General features: G+C 39.3%; 2 protein-coding genes and 1 non-coding gene across 6 annotated transcripts in view; 1 reads left to right on the top strand and 2 right to left on the bottom strand.

Annotated features, from left to right (window-relative positions):
* Window positions 1–1,689: 1,689 nt before the first annotated feature.
* On the bottom strand, window positions 1,690–1,761 carry trnae-cuc (transfer RNA glutamic acid (anticodon CUC)). The gene has a single exon. It is a non-coding gene; the product is annotated as a tRNA-Glu (tRNA).
* Window positions 1,762–2,326: 565 nt separating this feature from the next.
* Window positions 2,327–11,795, top strand: LOC130905667 (oncostatin-M-specific receptor subunit beta). Of its 4 annotated transcripts, none has more exons than XM_057819259.1 (14): window positions 2,327–2,488; window positions 2,579–2,632; window positions 3,217–3,276; window positions 3,359–3,780; window positions 3,879–4,045; window positions 5,734–5,869; window positions 5,946–6,034; window positions 6,130–6,322; window positions 7,200–7,427; window positions 7,531–7,665; window positions 7,761–7,910; window positions 8,140–8,365; window positions 8,435–8,516; window positions 11,133–11,795. In XM_057819259.1, exons 4-14 carry the CDS (start codon window positions 3,588–3,590, stop codon window positions 11,385–11,387), a joined length of 1,854 nt encoding a protein of 617 aa, XP_057675242.1. In that variant the 5' UTR covers window positions 2,327–2,488; window positions 2,579–2,632; window positions 3,217–3,276; window positions 3,359–3,587; the 3' UTR covers window positions 11,388–11,795. The 4 variants fall into 4 exon arrangements, with proteins under 4 accessions (XP_057675242.1, XP_057675239.1, XP_057675243.1 ...); XM_057819256.1 differs by having other exon boundaries at window positions 5,943–6,034; XM_057819260.1 differs by having other exon boundaries at window positions 5,943–6,034; window positions 11,107–11,321.
* The window catches only part of srek1 (splicing regulatory glutamine/lysine-rich protein 1), a 24,209-nt gene continuing 14,905 nt past the window's right edge, over window positions 10,485–19,788 (bottom strand). Inside the window, exon 11 of the mRNA XM_057819261.1 lies at window positions 10,485–14,909. Within this exon, the coding sequence (XP_057675244.1) occupies window positions 14,799–14,909 (111 nt within the window). The 3' untranslated portion in view covers window positions 10,485–14,798. The remainder of the gene's footprint in view (window positions 14,910–19,788) is intronic.

Below are 19,788 nucleotides of genomic sequence, written 5' to 3'. Positions count from 1 at the left end.
GTGTGGCCCGTTGTATTCCCGAGTGACGAGTGGTCAAGCTGGATTTATTTTTTTGTGTGTGTAATAAAAGTGCATAAGTGGAAGTCTGCTCCTTTTCTTACTTTTTATGCACACATCCTGCCCACCACGCAATACAAAATTTGCTGTGCTTAAGCCTTTAAAATATACACAATGAAGTAATGCTTTGCAAGACTATTATTGCGAGATGTCTGCAATTTCAAGGTCTTCATGTGACGTCGATCCCAGCACATTTTCCCTTAAGCAGTTAGATGAGAGTGAACAAAGCCGCTGTGCTGTTGTGTGTGTGTGTGTGTGTGTGTGTCCCTCTGTCTCGTTTTCCTGTCAAGATTGCTGTGACTAGGTTACAGTAACTAAAAGCATGCCATCTTGTTTTTTGTTTTAATACAATAACATATTTTGGCAAAATGCATAGTTCTACATTTGAAAATTGAATTTATATGCACATTGTTCATTGGCCCATTATTGTGTGATGTATTTTGTAAAGATGAGGTGCTCATAATCATTCTGTTTGTTACCTTACCTTCACTGGGGTGCATATTTATGTTTGTTTAGACAAGGTGATTGCCACCTTTCATATTGTTACTATTGAGTGACAGTTTTGCACTAATCATTAATTTATGTACGTAGAGGAATGTGTCAGCACATCACCCCGAGCCTGGCTGCCTAGCTACTTCACCTGACTGACTTGATTGATTGTCTGGCTAGCAGGTTGGCAGACTGACTTGGTGATAGACTGTTTGGTTTACAGACTGACTATTTTTTATGATGTTTGATTTTGTCTCAAATGGTATATGCACGTTCTTCTTTCATTATTAGCTGGAGTCTGTTGTATAAATAAAATGCTCTTAATCCCAAGGGATTGTTCTGTGTATACTAACAGAGTTAAATTCACTGGCACTTTCAGTTATAATCAACAAAAAAAGATTAAATAGAATATTATTTTTAATTATTTTTATTTTGTCAAGAACTCGGAAAATCGGGTTTGAGAGAAAATAATATGGATTTTCTTCTTAGGCAAAATCGAACAGCCCTACTTCAACGCGTACCGAAGCGAGTTCGATCCGATAGTAAAGGTTTTGGTCTGGTAAAAATGTAACATGGATTCAGTGCTAATCCAGGAAGGAATATTGAATATTGCATGTACTGCAGTTGCTGGGTGGAAAAAGAAAAATACACTTATATTGAACTTTAACCTGAAGTTGACGACCTACGGCACGTGAAATGGACAGACTTGTCAGATGGAGAGCATGTTACAGCCATGTATCAGACTGGATTAGATTTTTTTTTTAAATCAATAAATAAATATAAAAAATATAGTAATTATCCTGATTTCTGATCTTAATCCCGTAAATAATTTTAAAATGAAAAATATATAGGCTGTATATTTCGATTGTTGCTGTATATTGAGTTTTTTTTTTTTTTTTGCCATCGTACTATAATTTAAATTTGTTGTGTATGTTAATCCAATTATTTGCTTTTAATTTATATTTTATTACATTAAACACACAAATCTCACACCCCTTGGTTTTTTCTTCGTTAACTGATAATAACTCATCAGCTTTCATTGACCGCGATAAATGTCATATTCATTTCGACTGGGTGATGTGGCAGTGAGTGGTCATAGCCTGGGTTTTCAAATCAATCGACTCAACTTTGAGAAAAATTTAGTTCCCTGACCGGGAATCGAACCCGGGCCGCGGCGGTGAGAGCGCCGAATCCTAACCACTAGACCACCAGGGAAGCCTGTGAGTCGCGAGAAATACAGATCAACAAATGCGTCAAATCCAGAGTGAACTCAGTGTAAAGTGGCAAGGATTTCATTCATAGTGCTGTACTTCTTAGTCAAGCATTTTATACATAATCAGATAAAAGATCGGCTAGGTTGTTTAATTTCACACGATGAGCGGGCTGGCGAAGACACACTACTTCTGCACGTACATTATTCAGTAATTTCATTTTCTATAATATTACGTCCGTTTTATTGCTTTCAGTACTCTCGACTAAAGGTTGATCTCTGATGCTGATTAGAAAGTTGTTGAAACCCACGAGTTGCTTGCATGAAACTTACAGATGGCCAAAATGATAATGGGGATTTTTTGGTGGAGCAAACAGATTTTTAACATCAAAATAATCTTGAACTTTTTCCTGTCAAGGATGACACATTTTACCCATGTGGGATGTGTCAGTCAGATGAATGATAAATAGAAATTTTCACTTTTTTCTACCGTTTGAGTAAGTCAGTGAGGTGTGAAGGACTTCCTGTCATACGAGTTCTCAACTTCTTCATCCAAGCTGCACACTTAAAGCGTTTATGTTAAAATTGATGTGGTGTGTGGACCTTATGATAATTCATTTCAATCATAAAATCCTAGCTAATGTGTTATCATCATGACCAGGACCATACTTGGAATTGGACATTTTTGTGGTCTCCTCAAGCACTACCAAATTCTCCTCCTCCTTCTCACTGGTGAGTGACTTATTTTATGTATTCTAAGAATGAGTATTTTTGATGCATTCAAGTTTTAGCATTTTTTTTGTTTTTGTTTTGGGGTCTCAGGTGGGAGTCTTGATCCATACGTAGCATCATCACCTGGACGGATCCAAAGTGGTGGTGCGCTTCAATTTCTATCAGCTATGCACTCGTGTACTATATACAGTAATGAAAAATAAATAAAAATAATAATAATATATAATAATAATAAAATAATAATAATTAATAATTATAATTAATTAATAATAAGTAAATAAATTAGAGTACGTACATACTGTACATGATGTATAATGGAAATATGCTACAATAGAGATTAAAATGTATATTTGATGCATTATTTAATTTGTAAACACCATATATTCTCTTTAGTGTCAATCACCACTAATATAACACCAATATAACATTTACATATGGCGGAAAACACAGACAAGACTGAAAAAAGCAGTTTCTGCTCTTCCGCCCCTCTTTAAAATAAACTGTATTTTGGTCGTCCAGCCACTATTATAACAAATACCTAATTACCGGTAATTGGTTGTTTAGCGCTGTCAGTGGCAGCCATTGAAGTTAACATAGACATTATTCTCGTGGAAAGACTCAGTATTCTGGAAATTGCGGTAGTAAACTGTTGGTTCCTTTATTAAACAATGAAATCTTTATAAAACGATACCTCAATTCTGATAATAATGCCATGTTTGTGTTTTCAGTGCGTTGCAGTGATGATAATTACTTATCCAAGTATGAGCACTGCCGTCTCCACTCGCCTGGTAACCGACGAGTCATCGCTGATAGGTTGCTGAAAAACCAGAAAGTGGAATGAGTGGGGTTTTTTGTGTGTGTGTGTGTTAGGTGGTGTTTCCGGCTTGGAATGTTTCAGGAAAGGCAGTTCTGGGAAAACCAAATGTCTTTGGAGGCGTGGAGCAGCTGACGAGCAACAGGCAAACTTCACACTCATCGTCCAGCAGAGGCCAGTCTCGATAAATTGCTGAAATAAATACATAAATTAATAAAAGAACAGTCCATCTGCAGTTGACTCACTGCTCTGGGAAATAAAAAATGTGGCTGATTACAAAAGAAAATGAAAAAAAAAGTGTTAACAATTTTTCTGGCATCCATCAGAAATGGCAGACACTGCAAATTGTACAAGAACTTGAAGGATACAATCACCGACATCCTAGTGTACCAAAATGAAAACATGACGGCTGAGATTTTTGAACAGGTTGGATCCAAATGTTCCAAAGACATCCTTAACGCGACCATTCGCAACCTGAGTCAGTTCTACCAAAATGTTCCACATTTATGATATTCTTTTTTTTTTTTTTTTTTAAACATTTCGCATTTGTGAAGTTTTCTGCTTTTCGTATTTAAGTGCGCTGTGGTCCCCCGGCTCATGTCACCTTCAAGCGTCATTCAGAAGGTCGCGTCAACGTTAACGCTCAGTGGAGTTTGGACGACGCCAAGCTCATCGAGTCCGTCTGTGTGCGGCACAGAGAGGCCGCAGGCCACCAGCTGTATGGCCATGGACATTGGCGGCAGGTAGCTCAAATGATAAAATCGAGACTTTTCACGAGATTTGTTGCGGGCTTTTTCCGTGAAGAGATTAAAACTTCAGCATTTTATTTTGGTATATCAAACGGGAACAGAGCTATCAATATAGTGATACCTCTACTTACGAAATTAATTGGTTCTGGAAACCAACCCCCTTCTTTCCAAATTTATCACATTTGATACACTTAGAATTTCATGATTTTGAGACTAATTCAGAATTTTGAAATATCTTTCCTCACAAAAAAAAAAAAAAATGGATGCAAGTCAACTCATGCATCTGCAGGTTCCATGAGAAAAAAAAACAGGATTTAGCAAGAGTTATAGATATTAGAGCGCTTATTACACATTTCCCCCCCCCTTTTTTACAAATTTGGAAAAAAAAAAAGGTTTCATTAAAACCTTATCTTTCAAATTTTGTGATTCTCTGACTTCATATTGCAGGCATTAACCTGAAAATTCTTTAAGATATGTTTTCCATGTAAATGCACTAATCTGTTCCAAGCCCCCCAATATTCAGACATAAATCATCTATAAAGCATAAATATGCATCAAAACACTTTACAAATACATGCTACAATTATTGTGTAATAAACATATAATCTGAGTTGTGCATAATGTAAAAAACCAAGAATAAAGTATAAAAGTTAATACGCTCATGTAAAGCTGTCAGAACACGAGGGGCGAATGAAGAGGACGCTGGGATACACATACATTAGAGCAGGGGTTTTCAACCCAGTCCTCAAGGCACACTGTGGGTCCTGGTTTTTGTTCCAGCCGATCCAGCAGAGACAGTTGAACCAATGAGGCTTCTGCTAAAACAAGCCACACCTGACTGCAATCAACTGATTGCACTTGTAAAACACCAGATTGGGGAAAAAGTGTTGTCATCTTGTTTGGTAAGAATGAAATCCTGCACCCACAGTGTGCCTTAGTGGAATAGGTTGGGGACCCCTGCATTAGAGGTCTCTCTTACCCAATTGGATGCCAGGAATGCTAGGCAATAGCGAATGGCAGAGCAGCTTTAAGTATGTCACATTCACTAAACTGTGGGAGTTGCGAGTACCAATCAAACTGTATTTTTGCCTCTTATCCTGAAATTTCTTTTGTAACAAGAGTCAATATTTTCCCGTTGAGGCTTGTCTTAACCTGAAAATTTTGTATGTTGAGACGTTCGTAAGTAGAGGTACCACTGTATATGACAGTCGGTATAACGATATTTGATTGTCTTGATACTGGGTTTATGATTAGGATTACTGATGTCCCGATCAGAAACTCAGTACCAGTGCCTGATACGGAGGCGTTAACTTATTGCGCAAATATTTTCTTGACCTTTTTGTGGTTGGAGTAGTGCGCTTCCTCTTTTGCTTATCGAATCAATCAAACGTCGTGTTTGTGTGTGCATGTCACATAACGCCAGCTAGTATGAAAACATTTATATCTTATACAAAATTAGGAAAGAAGAAGGATAGAAATACAGACACCAGGCTAGCATAGAAGGAAAAGGATAGTGGAAGGAAACAAGATATAAAATGAGGGTGGGAGGAATTAGTGAAGGAGGGAGGAAATACCCAAGGGTGGTATGAAAGGAAGGAAGCGTTGAACTACTGTACTTTCGGCACAGCCTTACATGAAGATTTTTCTGCCATTTCTAATGATTTTTTGTCAACGTGGTATAGACGTGTTGCCAGAGTGCCACTGGGTGTCATCTGGCAGACATTATGGCCTCGCCGGTGCTTGAGGTTCAGGTGGCTTGCAATGTCAGCAAAACCTGCTCTCAGTGTCCGTGGGGTCACCTTTACACACTCCCGCCAGGTGAGGTATCACCCTATATACATTATTTACAGCATGCATCATTGCTAATCTAACAATATTACAATTCACCCAGCAGCACTGACGAGGCCTCCTGAAAACCTTCATGTGGTGGAAGACAAGATGGCCGACACAGGAGGACAAAGGATGATCTCACTGACGTGGATGGTATAGTTACATAACAAATGACAATAATAGCTGCGTAATACGCAATACAGATCTACTACATATCAGTGAGTATCAACGATTTGCATTTTCTTCAGTTCTCCGAGGCACACGATGGCTTTAATGTGTCTGTAGCTAAGGCGTCAGGAGAGGGTGACCCGGAAAATGTGAGCGTGCTGCGGCCGCCGGTCACGCTGCTGTTGTCTGCCTCAGTCTTCTACGCTAATGTCAGCGCCTTCAACAGCGTCAGCGAGTCGCCAGTCTCCAGCATCACGTTGACCCCACAGAACGGTCAGTCTGATGATGGCAGTTCATGACTTCACCGAATCTGTATTTGATGACTGTGTATCAATACTGGGATCAATTAATGCCGGTATTGAAACTAATGTCATGTGCCTGGCCCTTTTCCACTAATTGACAGCATACTCCATTATACTCATGCGTCACAAAGAGGAACTGAGAACACAAACGTCACAAAGAACAACTGAGAACAAAGACATGACAGTTACCAGCTGTGCATTTAAGGCAGGGGTCTCCAAATCGGTCCTCGAGGGCCACTGTGGGTCGTGGTTTTTGTTCATACCGATCAAGCACAGACCTTTCAACCAATGTGGTTTGTACTAAAACAAGCAGCACCTGACTGCAATCAACTGATTGCACTTACAAAACACCAGATTGGTGAAAAGGTGTGCTCTTGTTTTGTTGGAGTGAAATCCTGCACCCACTGCGGCCCTATGTGGAATAGTTTGGAGACCAGTGATTTAAAGCATGGCCTCATAGCACTCAGTGTCAGTTTGCCAGCGACTCAGCACACTCCTGCATGTCGACTGTCCATGACCGCTTGACCCGCTCTGCCTATCCTGCTCTAACTACACCATTTCTGCAATTCCTGTTTTCTTTGCCTGCCAACATAAATAAAAATCCTGTGTTTGAGATATGCAACTGGTTCCTCCGTCTCGTACCTGACAGTTACTTAAACTAAAACTGTCATTTTGCTTTTCCATCTGGTGTATCTCGGCAGCCAGTGAGTTCAGTGATTACCCTGTATGTTTTTTTTTTTTTTTTTTTTAAAATCCTTATTCGTGCATGAAAAGGTTAAGATGACACACTACCGGGATTAAGGAAATCGGACATTGTAGACCCATCATTCATGTTATAAATGTTACAGAAGATGCCAATGATGAAGATGATGATAACAATGGCAGTCAGCTGAAGGTGCTGGTACACAATCAGACGTCTTTCAGTGTGTCATGGGCGGACAACTTGGTCAGGAACTATGAGTGCTTCTGTCTGGAATGGGGCACCACCTATGGACCTCATCCACCCTATTCATCATACAAGTCCTTCTATAAGAAAAAGGGCACCAAAAACGTCTGGACCCTGGTCGATATCCCAGGTGGGTCTTTTAATTGTGAAGCATGATACAATGATAATAACCAAATACCATTATTTACCTTGGCTTTCTTTGGGAGCTTTAAAGGTTTGCGTTTTGCTTCCAGATAAGCTTCAGAAATACACCAGTTACGATGTCCAGCTGCTTGTGCGTGACCAAATCCCACCATGCAACCTGAAGAAAGTCAACAACAGCCTGGAGTTCACCAGAGCTAGAACTCGCTTCTACTTCCAGGAAGGCTGTGAGTGCTGGATGTCAAAATTGGTATTGGGAGCCCCAAAAATGCTATAGGTGCAGCACTGGTGATAACAAAATCCACTTTTTTGAAATTTTAAGCTCCAGCCAGTTCTCCCACCAACATCACCGTGGTGTCCAACACATCATCATCCTTGACACTGCACTGGTCACCCATCCCGCAAGTGGACCGGCGCGGATTCTTGCTGGGCTACGTCATCTATTACGCAGAGCTTGAGCAGCTGGAGACAAGTAAGATTTGAGGCTTTGTGTTTGTGTGTCTGTTAGGTGAATTTCCATGTTCATTTCAGAAGGGAAAGTTACTCCAATAGGTTAACTTTTCATTACTATTAACCGGGAATTGAGGACAGATTTGTAGAAGTATAGCATCAATGCACTGGTTCGCATGGCCTTACATTCTCTAGGCATAAAATCCTGTCAATTCCAAGTTCCAACTGACTGATACCACAATTTCTTTCAGACGTCACGGTGGGTCCTCGATTCTGCAACTACACATTAGAGGGCTTACGCAGCCAGGCAGTGTACAGGATTCAGATGTCAGGGTTGACACGGGCCGGGTCAGGCGTCCGGAGCGCCATCATTATGGTCGAGACGAGGCATGCTGGTCTCTCGAACCACACGGCACTTATTATCGCCTTCACCTTTGTCATGCTGGCCTCCATGTTGACATTTCCACTTATTAGAAGGTAACACTTTCCAAACAACAGTAGTAGATAGGGAAAAAAACAACATCTATTTTCTCTTTCACTAATCAGAGCCAAGGTGGTTTTTTGGCCCCAAATTCCTAACCCTGAAAAAAGCAGATCCATGCAGAAACTCAGTGCACCCACACAGTTGGTAAGTGCCTGTTTTGTTCGGCCACTTTGAATCCCAATGGTCATCTTAGGCTCATTCCGTGAATTTCTCCGTATTATGTCTGACACTAATAAAGTTTCAACTTCAGTCCTGAAAGCTAATTTAACTGTAGTCTGGCATTTTGGCTTGAAACAGCATTTTTTAGGATCTTTTAAAAGTCAAAAATGTTAAGACTTTCCAATCCTTAGCAGAACAATAATCGGACACCACGCAATTGGATGTTACGGCGGCATGCGTAGGCACGCCAGCAGTTGGAAACTCGATCTTGAAGAGCACATATTGCGCAGCATCAGTCATCTCTTAGTACTCCCCGATAACCGATGTCATCATTTTAGTGCTGGAACAGTACTGATACTAGTATCGGTATACAATACTAATTAGCACTTTGAAATTTGGCAGATACAGTGCCTTGCAAAAGTATTCAGCCCCCTTGAACCTTGCAACCTTTCGCCACATTTCAGGCTTCAAACATAAAGATATCAAATTCTAATTTTTTGTCAAGAATCAAAAACAAGTGGGACACAATCGTGAAGTGGATCAAAATTTATTGGATAATTTAAACTTCTTTAACAAATAAAAAACTGAAAAGTGGGGCGTGCAATATTATTCAGCCCCCTTGCGTTAATACTTTGTAGCGCCACCTTTTGCTCCAATTACAGCTGCAAGTCGCTTGGGGTATGTTTCTATCAGTTTTGCACATCGAGAGACTGACATTCTTGCCCATTCTTCCTTGCAAAACAGCTCGAGCTCAGTGAGGTTGGATGGAGAGTGTTTGTGAACAGCAGTCTTCAGCTCTTTCCACAGATTCTCGATTGGATTCAGGTCTGGACTTTGACTTGGCCATTCTAACACCTGGATATGTTTATTTTTGAACCATTCCATTGTACAGTTGGCTTTATGTTTTGGATCATTGTCCTGTTGGAAGATAAATCTCCGTCCCAGTCTCAGGTCTTGTGGAGATACCAACAGGTTTTCTTCCAGAATGTTCCTGTATTTGGCTGCATCCATCTTCCCGTCAATTTGAACCATCTTCCCTGTCCCTGCTGAAGAAAAGCAGGCCCAAACCATGATGCTGCCACCACCATGTTTGACAGTGGGGATGGTGTGTTCAGGGTGATGAGCTGTGTTGCTTTTACGCCAAACATATCGTTTTGCATTGTGGCCAAAAAGTTCAATTTTGGTTTCATCTGACCAGAGCACCTTCTTCCACATGTTTGGTGTGTCTCCCAGGTGGCTTGTGGCAAACTTTAAACGAGACCTTTTATGGATATCTTTGAGAAATGGCTTTCTTCTTGCCACTCTTATATAAAATAAATAATAAAGGCCAGATTTGTGCAGTGTACGACTGATTGTTGTCCTATGGACAGACTCTCCCACCTCAGCTGTAGATCTCTGCAGTTCATCCAGAGTGATCATGGGCCTCTTGGCTGCATCTCTGATCAGTTTTCTCCTTGTTTGAGAAGAAAGTTTGGAAGGACGGCCGGGTCTTGGTAGATTTGCAGTGGTCTGATGCTCCTTCAATTTCAATATGATGGCTTGCACAGTGCTCCTTGAGATGTTTAAAGCTTGGGAAATCTTTTTGTATCCAAATCCGGCTTTAAACTTCTCCACAACAGTATCTCGGACCTGCCGGGTGTGTTCCTTTGTTTTCATAATCCTCTCTGCACTTTAAACAGAACCCTGAGACTATCACAGAGCAGGTGCATTTATACGGAGACTTGATTACACACAGGTGGATTCTATTTATCATCATCGGTCATTTAGGACAACATTGGATCATTCAGAGATCCTCACTGAACTTCTGGAGTGAGTTTGCTGCACTGAAAGTAAAGGGGCCGAATAATATTGCACGCCCCACTTTTCAGTTTTTTATTTGTTAAAAAAGTTTAAATTATCCAATAAATGTTGTTCCACTTCACGATTGTGTCCCACTTGTTGATTCTTGACAAAAAAATTAAATTTCATATCTTTATGTTTGAAGCCTGAAATGTGGCGAAAGGTTGCAAGATTCAAGGGGGCCAAATACTTTTACAAGGCACTGTATGTCATGGGCAGAAATCCAAAATAATCCCAACGCTCTGCCTGAAAAGATAGGAAAAGCACAAAGCAGTTTTTGGGGTGTGGCCATTTCAACTCCTTTACTCAAGTAAAATAAAGTACAAATTTTGGCGAGGAAAAATTAACCACAGAATAGTTTTTAGTCTTATATAACCTCGTATTGTGGTTGTATTTAGTGCAAAAGATCATTACAGTTCTGCTGCAAATTTGAGCAAAATGAGGATAAGAAAATACACCTTACCTACGTTATTATTCAATCGTACAGACTTTTCGAAGCCTGACAAAAGAAAACAAACTTGCCATGTATAATTCTGCAAATTGCTGACATCCAAATTCTTTGAATATTTTTTTTAAACAACCGTTTGGACATCAACTCCAAATCTCAACTGCAGTTGACTGCACTTCAATTCATCCTGTTGGATTTTTACATCAGGAGTACAACATATGTTTTCAAATGCAGGGAGAAAAAAAATATTCAAATGATACCTGACAAATCTACTGTATAACATCCCAGATGGATGCTTTTGTTGTCTTTGCCAGCTCCTTCAGCCTGTTGACACCCTCACCCTGGAAGAACACGACGCGCTCAGTCTGCTCATCGTAGAACTCCGAGTGCCACCTCCCGAGAACTCCCGTTCGGTCCGCGGGCTTTGCGCCACCGTCGATGAGCAGAGAGCGGCCAACTCTCACGATTTCCCTGTAGCCAGCGGCTACACCAGTTTGGATGTCATCCAGCAGCTGATGAAAATCAGAGACGAAGGACGCTCACGCGGGCAACTACGCGATGCAGTCTAGCGTGGATCGCAACATTTGCATATGTTTGATGGACATGGAAACCGCGCATTTGTCATCGATCGTTCTCCAGTCCTGCAGGGGGCGATGCATGAAGCACAAAAAAACGGCATGTTTAAAAAACATTTTTCTTTTACTAAAACATCACATCAAACACAAGCTTGTGAACATGGAACAATTTACACTCACTTCAGTGCTCTTTTGAAAAATAGAACAAAGCCAACTCATTTGTGGACTTTTGACCTACTGCTTCATCTGTAGTAACCAATGCTAGCGCTAGATTCTAAGCATGCTAATAATATATTTCTATGACAAAATTTTGTACAATTGCAGCGTAGGCACTTTTTGTTCGCATCACTTTCTTCTCGCACACTGGCAGATGTTTCAGTTGTTTCACTGCGTCTCAATAAAATACGGTAAAAGACTTAAACAGTTACAGTGTTACTTCTGCATGAAAGGTAGTGATATGGTATGTGGGACGAGGTGGTGAAGACAAGTGTTGAACAGAAACTATTTTTTGCCTCCCGATACCAATTCTGACAACTGTCTGTGTAGTACTGGCTGATACTTTTTTTTTTTTTTTTTTTAAATATACAGTTTTCATTTACAGTGTATCACAAAAGTGAGTACATCCCTCGCATTTCTGCAGATATTTAAGTATATCTTTTCATGGGATAACACTGACAAAATGACACTTTGACACAATGAAAAGTAGTCTGTGTTAGGCCTGAACGATATATCGTTTAAACATCGCCATCGCGATGTGCGCATGCGCAATAGTCCCATCGCAAGGACGTGCGATAGTTTTTTCATTTCATTTTTTTAAATCCACAAACGTTTGTTTTGAGCAAGGAGCGAGAAAGAGAGTGCACAGTCTCTCATTCTCTCCAGCTCGCAGTCATCGGCTCCTCCCCCTCCCCTGCTAGAGCGGAGTGGAGGGAGGAGGGGCCGAACAGCAGAGCGGAGGGAGGAGGGGCCGTTTTCAAAGTGAAAGCAAGCAATCAAGCAGCACGTTGAATAGGGAAGACTGTCTCCAAAAGGAGTTTTGGAAGTATTTTGGCTATCGACAAGAATATAAGGAACAAAAAACAGCCCTGTTGACAGTGCCTCGCCATGGTTGCCTCAACAAGAAGTAATCCGTCGAACATGTGGGACCATTTAAAACGCAGGTATCTATGCATTCCTGCTACGAGCTTCCCATCAGAGGCTTTTTAGTACAGGTGGGAACATTGTTACGTGCCAACGTTGTTGTCTCAAGCCTGCAATGGTGGATAAACTAGTAGTCTTGGCCAAAAACCTATGAGACCCAGTTGAGAATTGCTGAGCAAGGAAGGTGGACGATATGCAGACAAATACATAAATTTGGGAGTTAAAATGGTTCTGTTATTCATCAGTTATTTGCTGTTATTCAGTTCAATTATTTACAAGTTCAATTGAGTTTCTGTTTCTTTTATATTTAAATTAACTGTAAATCGTATTTTTCAAATAACTATAGTACAGCTGCACATAAAGTTTTGATACTTAATATTTTTTAAATATTTTTACAACTTTGTTGCAGTTTTGCAGTTCTATATTGTTATATTTTGTGTAAACAACTCAGGGGACTAATGCACTTGCACTTTTATTTGACAGATTTAATATTTAAGTTCAAATATGTTGACAACTTTATTGTTTTACTGAGGTTCTTATTTATTGTTATAGTTTGTGAACAACTCTTATTTGTCATATTTAATATTTTTGTTCAAATATGTTTACAACTTTGTTGTTATTTTACCGAAGTTGTTATTTATTGTTATATTTTGTCAAAAACTCAGGGGACGAATGCACCTGCTCTTTTATTTGTCATTTAATGTATTTGCTGCTGTTGAAGTGTCAAATATTGTGTTCAAGAAATTATCTATTTTGTGCAGACATGGCTTCCTGGATCCCTTCATAATAATACAGCAATCTTAATCATTCACAAATGAAACCGTATTATATGAATACACTGTGGTCACGGTGTGTCATGCAAAGTATTTCCAAACAGCTATTCAAGTCATCTAGTGAATATTTCTTTAAAATTATTATTATTTTTTTTTTTTTACTATCGCAATATAATATCGCAATATATTGCACACCTAAAAAAAATCGCAACAATAGTTTTTTCCAATATCGTTCAGGCCTAGTCTGTGTGCAGCTTATGTGAGCGAGAGCTCACTGCGGGACGGAGCTGCCCGACCGCAGTTCTGCGCAGCAGGTATGTTTTGTCCTATTTTTGACGTACTGCTTAACACGCAGTCAACACAGAACTTGGCGGATCCGTAGCGCACATGCATCCTGTATAATTTGGCCTTTACATAGGGTTGAGTATTTTTTAGGTTTCATCAGATAATGTACTCCGTTAATTTTAAAACAGTTCCTGTGCTTAATGGTTTTGAACTAATACTACCCCCTCCCCCCAAAAAATGCATACTAACTAAAAGTACAAGTAACAAGATATTAATAAATAAAACAATATTAAAAACATGGCATGACCATTTTTTTGGGGGTGGGGGCTGCCTGACTATAGCTTGCTAATAGGGCCACTGACTGTTTTTGGGACAAACAGTTGGGGGTGAAAATTAAAATTCCGGCACTACAATAGTCCTTTTTATTTGGTCCGGTTACCACCAAATTGATAGGTTTCAGCACTCAGTCCTAGTTTTAAGTTTATATTCAAATACCAGAGGCCCCTTTCCAATGCTTATCAAAGCAAGGATTTTCCAGTGTCACTATTCTGCTCAAAGGTATCGACACACAACTGAAGAGTGCGATTAAGTCAACCTGTTAGTTTGTGGCTTTTAACACCAGATGCAGGACGGAGATTGAGACAGTTTTACCCCGTTTCGCTGTTCTGCATGAAAGGTCTTGACAGAGGTGGAAGTCACGAACGGGTGTTACACCTAAGACTCAACCAGTACCAACTTGCAATTTGGGACGTTCGAGGAGATGCTCCAATCGGAGTAAGGGGATCGTAGCACGCCGGCACTGGGGTACGAAGTTTACTACCTTCCTCCTCTTCTCCACGCTCACACAACAACTGTACAATAAAATAACTCCAAAAGGACTAAAACAGCAAGTGTGCCCACAAAAACAAGAAAACAGGAAATAAAGCCTTCTCGTGAAACGCCACGTCTCAAGCAGGAAACATCAGGCGTTTTCTTCCGTTTGTGCCACCAAAATGGGCAAGTGAGGATCACTGTTAAGAGTTTACTGCCAATTCTGTGATCACGTTACCAAGCTGAGAGCAACACGAACTCTTGTACGCTTGCAGTCTCTTCCCGGGGTGCAAAGCTCATATGTAATTGGACATCGTGGCGGTCACTTGCCCTTCTGGCAGGGGGAGTGACAACTCAAAGTCAGTCAGTCTGGAGTGACGTGACGGCTCAGGCCGCGTCAAATGGACGAATCGTCGCTGCGCGCATTGTGGACACCGTTGTGCTGTGTGTAGAGGGGTGAGCTGGTGTCCTCGGAGGGAGAGTCATCTCTGTCGTCATCTCGTCCTACCTGAAACATTCCACACAGTATCCACATCAAAGCAAAGCCAGACTACAGTACGTTAAATTTTATTGGGCCAAAGCAAATTATGAAAATATACAGTAATTGAATGACCCACACAAGAAGATTGAGTTTAGCCAAAATTCTGTTGCCCTTCTCAGCTTCAACGTTAGGCTCTCCTTGAGCTCAGGGGCCAAAACCTGACAACATGTTGAACTCAATGTAGGAAACTGTGGAATTTTTATTTTTATTTTACATGAATAAACTTATATAAATAAATATACAGGTAGTCCACGGGTTACGACTAGGGCTGTCCCAAACAACTAATTATCTCCCAATTAGTCAGTTGACTATTTTTACGATTAGTCGACTAATAATTTTTTTTTTTTTTTTTACTAATGCCGCAATGACATGTTTGTTCATGCTTATCAATTCACAAAAAACATTTTGGAACACTTAAATTCTTCATTAAAGTACAAATTAACTCATAAATAACAATAAGAAAATCAAAAATAAACAATAAGTTCAAATGCTGATGGCATTAACTAGTGCAAAAGAATGGAATGTAAACAGATTCAGAACACTGGTTTCGCCTTTCCAACATGATTAAAAAAATTCTTTAAAAAAAATCTAGCATTAATATTATAGTATAGTACTATATATAATAGTACTATAACAATTATTCATTGCCAATCAGATTTTTAATAAAGGGTGTCATTTTAAAGGTATTCTTAGTGTAGAACAGTACTTCTCAAATGGTGGGGCGCGCCTCCCCAGGGGGGCGCAGAGCGATGCCAGGGGTGGCGCGAGTGACCTCGGGGAACATGTTTTTTTTGTTTTTTTTTGGCCGTACTAGAATAAAGTGGGTGGCAGTGGCGCTCTCATTTTCAAAGTGCGTGCAGTATTTTTGAAGGTAAGCAAGAGCACACGGAAGAGACTCATGTAGAGCTGGACGACTCACGCTGCGACCCACTGTCTTCTCCGGTTCTCACGTGTCCGGCCGAGAAGTGCAGTTTTCGGCTTGGGATCGTCACGACCACTGCCCTCACCTACGGTTCTCCCTCGGCCGCCGAGAATGCGCTTTTTTCGGGCCGTTTGCCTTTTGGCTTTGACATTTTTTAACATGGTGGGAAATGAGGAAAGACCACTGTTTGCTGAGTCTAAAAATGATTATAGCGGAGAGTCTGAAGCCAAATCAGTTAAGACGCCACTTAAAGACATTAGACCTCAATCTCATTGATAAGCCGCTTGATTGTTTTTCAGCGAAAACGTGCCGAGTATTGCCAATTGTCACAATCGTCCTGCTTTGTCAGTGTTATATCAGTAAACCAGTGAGCACTGTGGTGAATCGGCGAAAATAAAAACTTTCCTTCTGTCCAAAGACACTCCCCCCCCCCCCTTCTATTCAGTTTTGTTTTTTTCGGTCAAATTTTTTTGGCATGTTGTCTTGAGGAGTAAATGTTTCTAATCAATTTGAATTTGTTATTATTTACTGATTTTATTACATTTTATTTTTCAGTATCAAATGGTCAAAAATGTACCTTGAGTGTATTTTTACAGTTTGGATGTGACTTTTTTATTATTATTATTGTTTTTACTTCAGGCAAATTGATACGCGTTAAGTCTTTTCTGTTACAAGCAAAACAATGTTAAATAAAGTTATACTTTATTATAAGTTGATCTATGTTACTTTTTTTCTTTAACAGAAAAAAAGGACAATGTTAGGCAGAGGCGTACTTATAATAGTAATATTATAGACAAATGATACTATTTACAGTGGCGGCAGAGAGTTGGGGGGGGGCGCGAAACATTTACGTCTTCCTTGGGGGGGGGGCGTAACAGGAAATAATTGAGAAGCACTGGTGTAGAATCTGAATTCTTATATATGTGGGATTAACTCCAGAAATCACTATTTATATGTCGAACATGATATGCTTTTATTTTGAAATGTTTAATGTTCGGGAGTACGTTCGCTAAACAGCTTTCCACTCTGCAAAAAAGCACTTTTTGTCATTGCATGCGGTGTCAGTAATACAATTATTTTTTTTCATTTTTTTGTTTGCAAATGCTGTTAACCAGCTATTTTTCATGTTTGAAGTGTCACCTTTTAACCACAAGTTTGCGTTTTGGAGAAGACTGCCAATATTTTATAGCAGACTAAAGTAGGTTGTCTTTTTTTACCCATTCACCTCGATGTAGCAATGCTAACGTTTACAGCAGGGGTCCCCAAACTACGGCCCGCCTCCACATTTGGTCCGGCCCCCTGTACATTTTTTTTTTTTTTTTTCTTAAACTTGTGTTATTTATTTTCGGGTTTTTCTGTGAAGAACCCAGAGAGGGTTATTTGGTATTATCTATTAAATTAATAGTGCTTTCATTATATTATATTATATTATATTATATTATTATTTTTATTTACCGAACTTTTGCTCCGGGAAGAATCCAGAAAGCGTTACTTGATTATGGCTTTCTGAAAAACAATAAATTTTTACAATTAGGCACTCCTGCAATTGTCACACTTTTTCTGTTACAAACAGACCCCGGCCCCTCATCAGAGAAGGGAAAAGTTATGTGGCCGACACATGAAAAAGTTTGGGGACCCGTAGTTTACAGTGTTTAATATAAATTTGTTTTCTTATTTTGTATGTCTGAACTTAAATTCTACAGCATGTTGAGAGAAAGGAACTGGAGTCTCATATGCCATCAGCACGCACAAATGTATGCACACACACGCGTCGATAAAACGCAGCTGTGAAAATTACCGCCCTCATCTTTATTTACCGTGCGATAAATGGACTCATCACTTATCGCGACAGGCTTAGCAACTTCAATAAAACATATCGTTAGTAGGTCCCCCCAGGATAGATAAATCTAAATTCAGGACTTTTAAGACCTTTTTTAATGCCATTTCAACTGAAAATTAATACTTTTCTCGCACCCATTATTTAGATAATATTGAATCATATTAAAAAAATAAAGCACTGAACATCAAATTTAACCTCAATTACCAAGTGTGTTTGACAAAAGAATGCACATTTACTGAAGATACATTTAAAACACATTTAAATATAAGGTCTTTCAGATTTTTTCCCCCCAGGATAAAATGGATTTTACACTATTTTTGTAAAGCAACTTCAGAAATTACATTTGCAAGACAACAAGTTTCCCTTTTAAGAGGACCTAGTCAAGGTGGTAGGTTAGTGATTGTCAAGTTGGTCACCTTAACTGGTGATTGTCAAGTTGGTCACCTTAACTGTAAAGTGCTTGGAAAATCTTGCAATTGGCAGTGAAAGTTTAAAAAACAGCCACTAAATGGCAGTAGTTTACCATTAATTACCAGTGTTGTTAATAACGGCGTTACAATATAACGGTGTTACTAACGGCGTTATTTTTTTCAGTAGTGGGTAATTTCATTAATTACTTTTCTCATCTTGGCAACGCCGTTACCGTTACTGAGGACGGAAAGGCATGCGTTACTATGCGTTACTATATTGGTCGAAAAGTCTGAGGGAGACGGACTCACCGAGACGAAAGAGCAGAGCAGGAGCGGGGAGGAGGCAAGAAAGTTGTGACGCCGAGCAAACGCGATGCTAGGTAGCTCCAATAATTCATGTTGTAGCCGATAGCCGACAAACTACGCCCGCATGTTATGGTAGATATGGTAGACATGGTAGATATCACATGTACTGTATATAGATATAACTAGATGCAAAATGACAGCCGCCATCTTAAAGCAGTAGGCTTTTTAGGACGGCTCTGTTGTAGAGAACCTTCCTCGCGAACCTAAGTAACTTTTTATCTAAAAGACTTCTAAATCGGCAAAATCTTGATTTGAATCTATCTTTAAATGATGAAACAGTTTTAAAACTTTCATATGTCGAAAGTAAAGAGAAGGGAACTAATGCAATAATGGGAGCAATTTTAACAACTTTTAACAGTTGATTCAGGGTAAAGGGTAAATTAGGGTAAAGAATTGGGCTCGGGCCAATTGTACCAAAAACCTCCACAAAAAACTTAGTATGGCCAGTTTTTTGTTTGTTGTTTTTTTTGAGGAAAAAAAAAAAAAAAGTAATTATCACCAATTACTTTGCCAAGTAACTAATTACTCTTACATTCAGGTAATTGAGTTAGTAACGCAATTACTTTTTGGGAGAAGTAATTTGTAACTATAATTAATTACTTTTTTTCAGTAAGATTAACAACACTCTTAATTACCACAAAATATAAAAGCTACACATGACCATTTCCCTTGGTAACTGTTTTTTTCTAATCACATTACAAGTATACAAAACACATGTTAATCCTTTGTTAAGAATTGAAGACATTTCTTTTAATCAGATAGAGAAAATCCATACTCTTATTCAATCAAGAAAAAAATGTAAATATACCAGGAGGTGTTTTACTATCACATACATTATAATTTGCCTATCACCATGCCATGTTATTCAGATCAACGTTACCCCGCACTCGTTCCAATAATAGTGTCAACCGTGTTGTGTATTTGAAGGTGATGGTGGTGTTGTGCCGAAAGTGTTAATTCCAACTTGCACGAAAATTGCAGATGCAGAGATCCCACATTATTTTGCACTTCAAACTTGGCGCCCTCAGTTGTTAAGATATATGTATGTATACATGTATAAATAATTGATTCCTTTTATATAGCTCATTTATACCATAATTATTACATCAGCAATGCTTGAAAACCATTCATAAAAATATAAATATAATTTTTCTGTTTTTATTTTTTAATTATATTTTGGGGGGGGCGGGGGACTCATGTCCTATGTATCTATTTCAATTGTTTTTAAATCTGAATAGGGGATCACTGTATTATTACATTATTATTATTATAGTGCATTGTTTAACAAATGAAAGTGTCAGGATTTGA

The sequence above is a fragment of the Corythoichthys intestinalis genome, chromosome 17 (genome assembly GCF_030265065.1).
Source record: "Corythoichthys intestinalis isolate RoL2023-P3 chromosome 17, ASM3026506v1, whole genome shotgun sequence".
Taxonomy (NCBI): domain Eukaryota; kingdom Metazoa; phylum Chordata; class Actinopteri; order Syngnathiformes; family Syngnathidae; genus Corythoichthys; species Corythoichthys intestinalis.
The sequence above is the reverse complement of the archived record's forward strand: the minus strand, read 5'-3'. Positions and strand labels throughout refer to the sequence as shown.

Excerpts from the sequence above, each read along its gene's own strand:
- LOC130905667 (XM_057819257.1), top strand. The coding sequence starts at position 3,588 with ATGAAAAAAAAAGTGTTAACAATTTTTCTGGCATCCATCAGAAATGGC. Across the intron at positions 3,781-3,878 it reads CGCGACCATTCGCAACCTGA|TGCGCTGTGGTCCCCCGGCT; the intron begins GTCAGTTCTACC and ends TTCGTATTTAAG. Across the intron at positions 7,666-7,760 it reads CTTCTACTTCCAGGAAGGCT|CTCCAGCCAGTTCTCCCACC; the intron begins GTGAGTGCTGGA and ends TGAAATTTTAAG.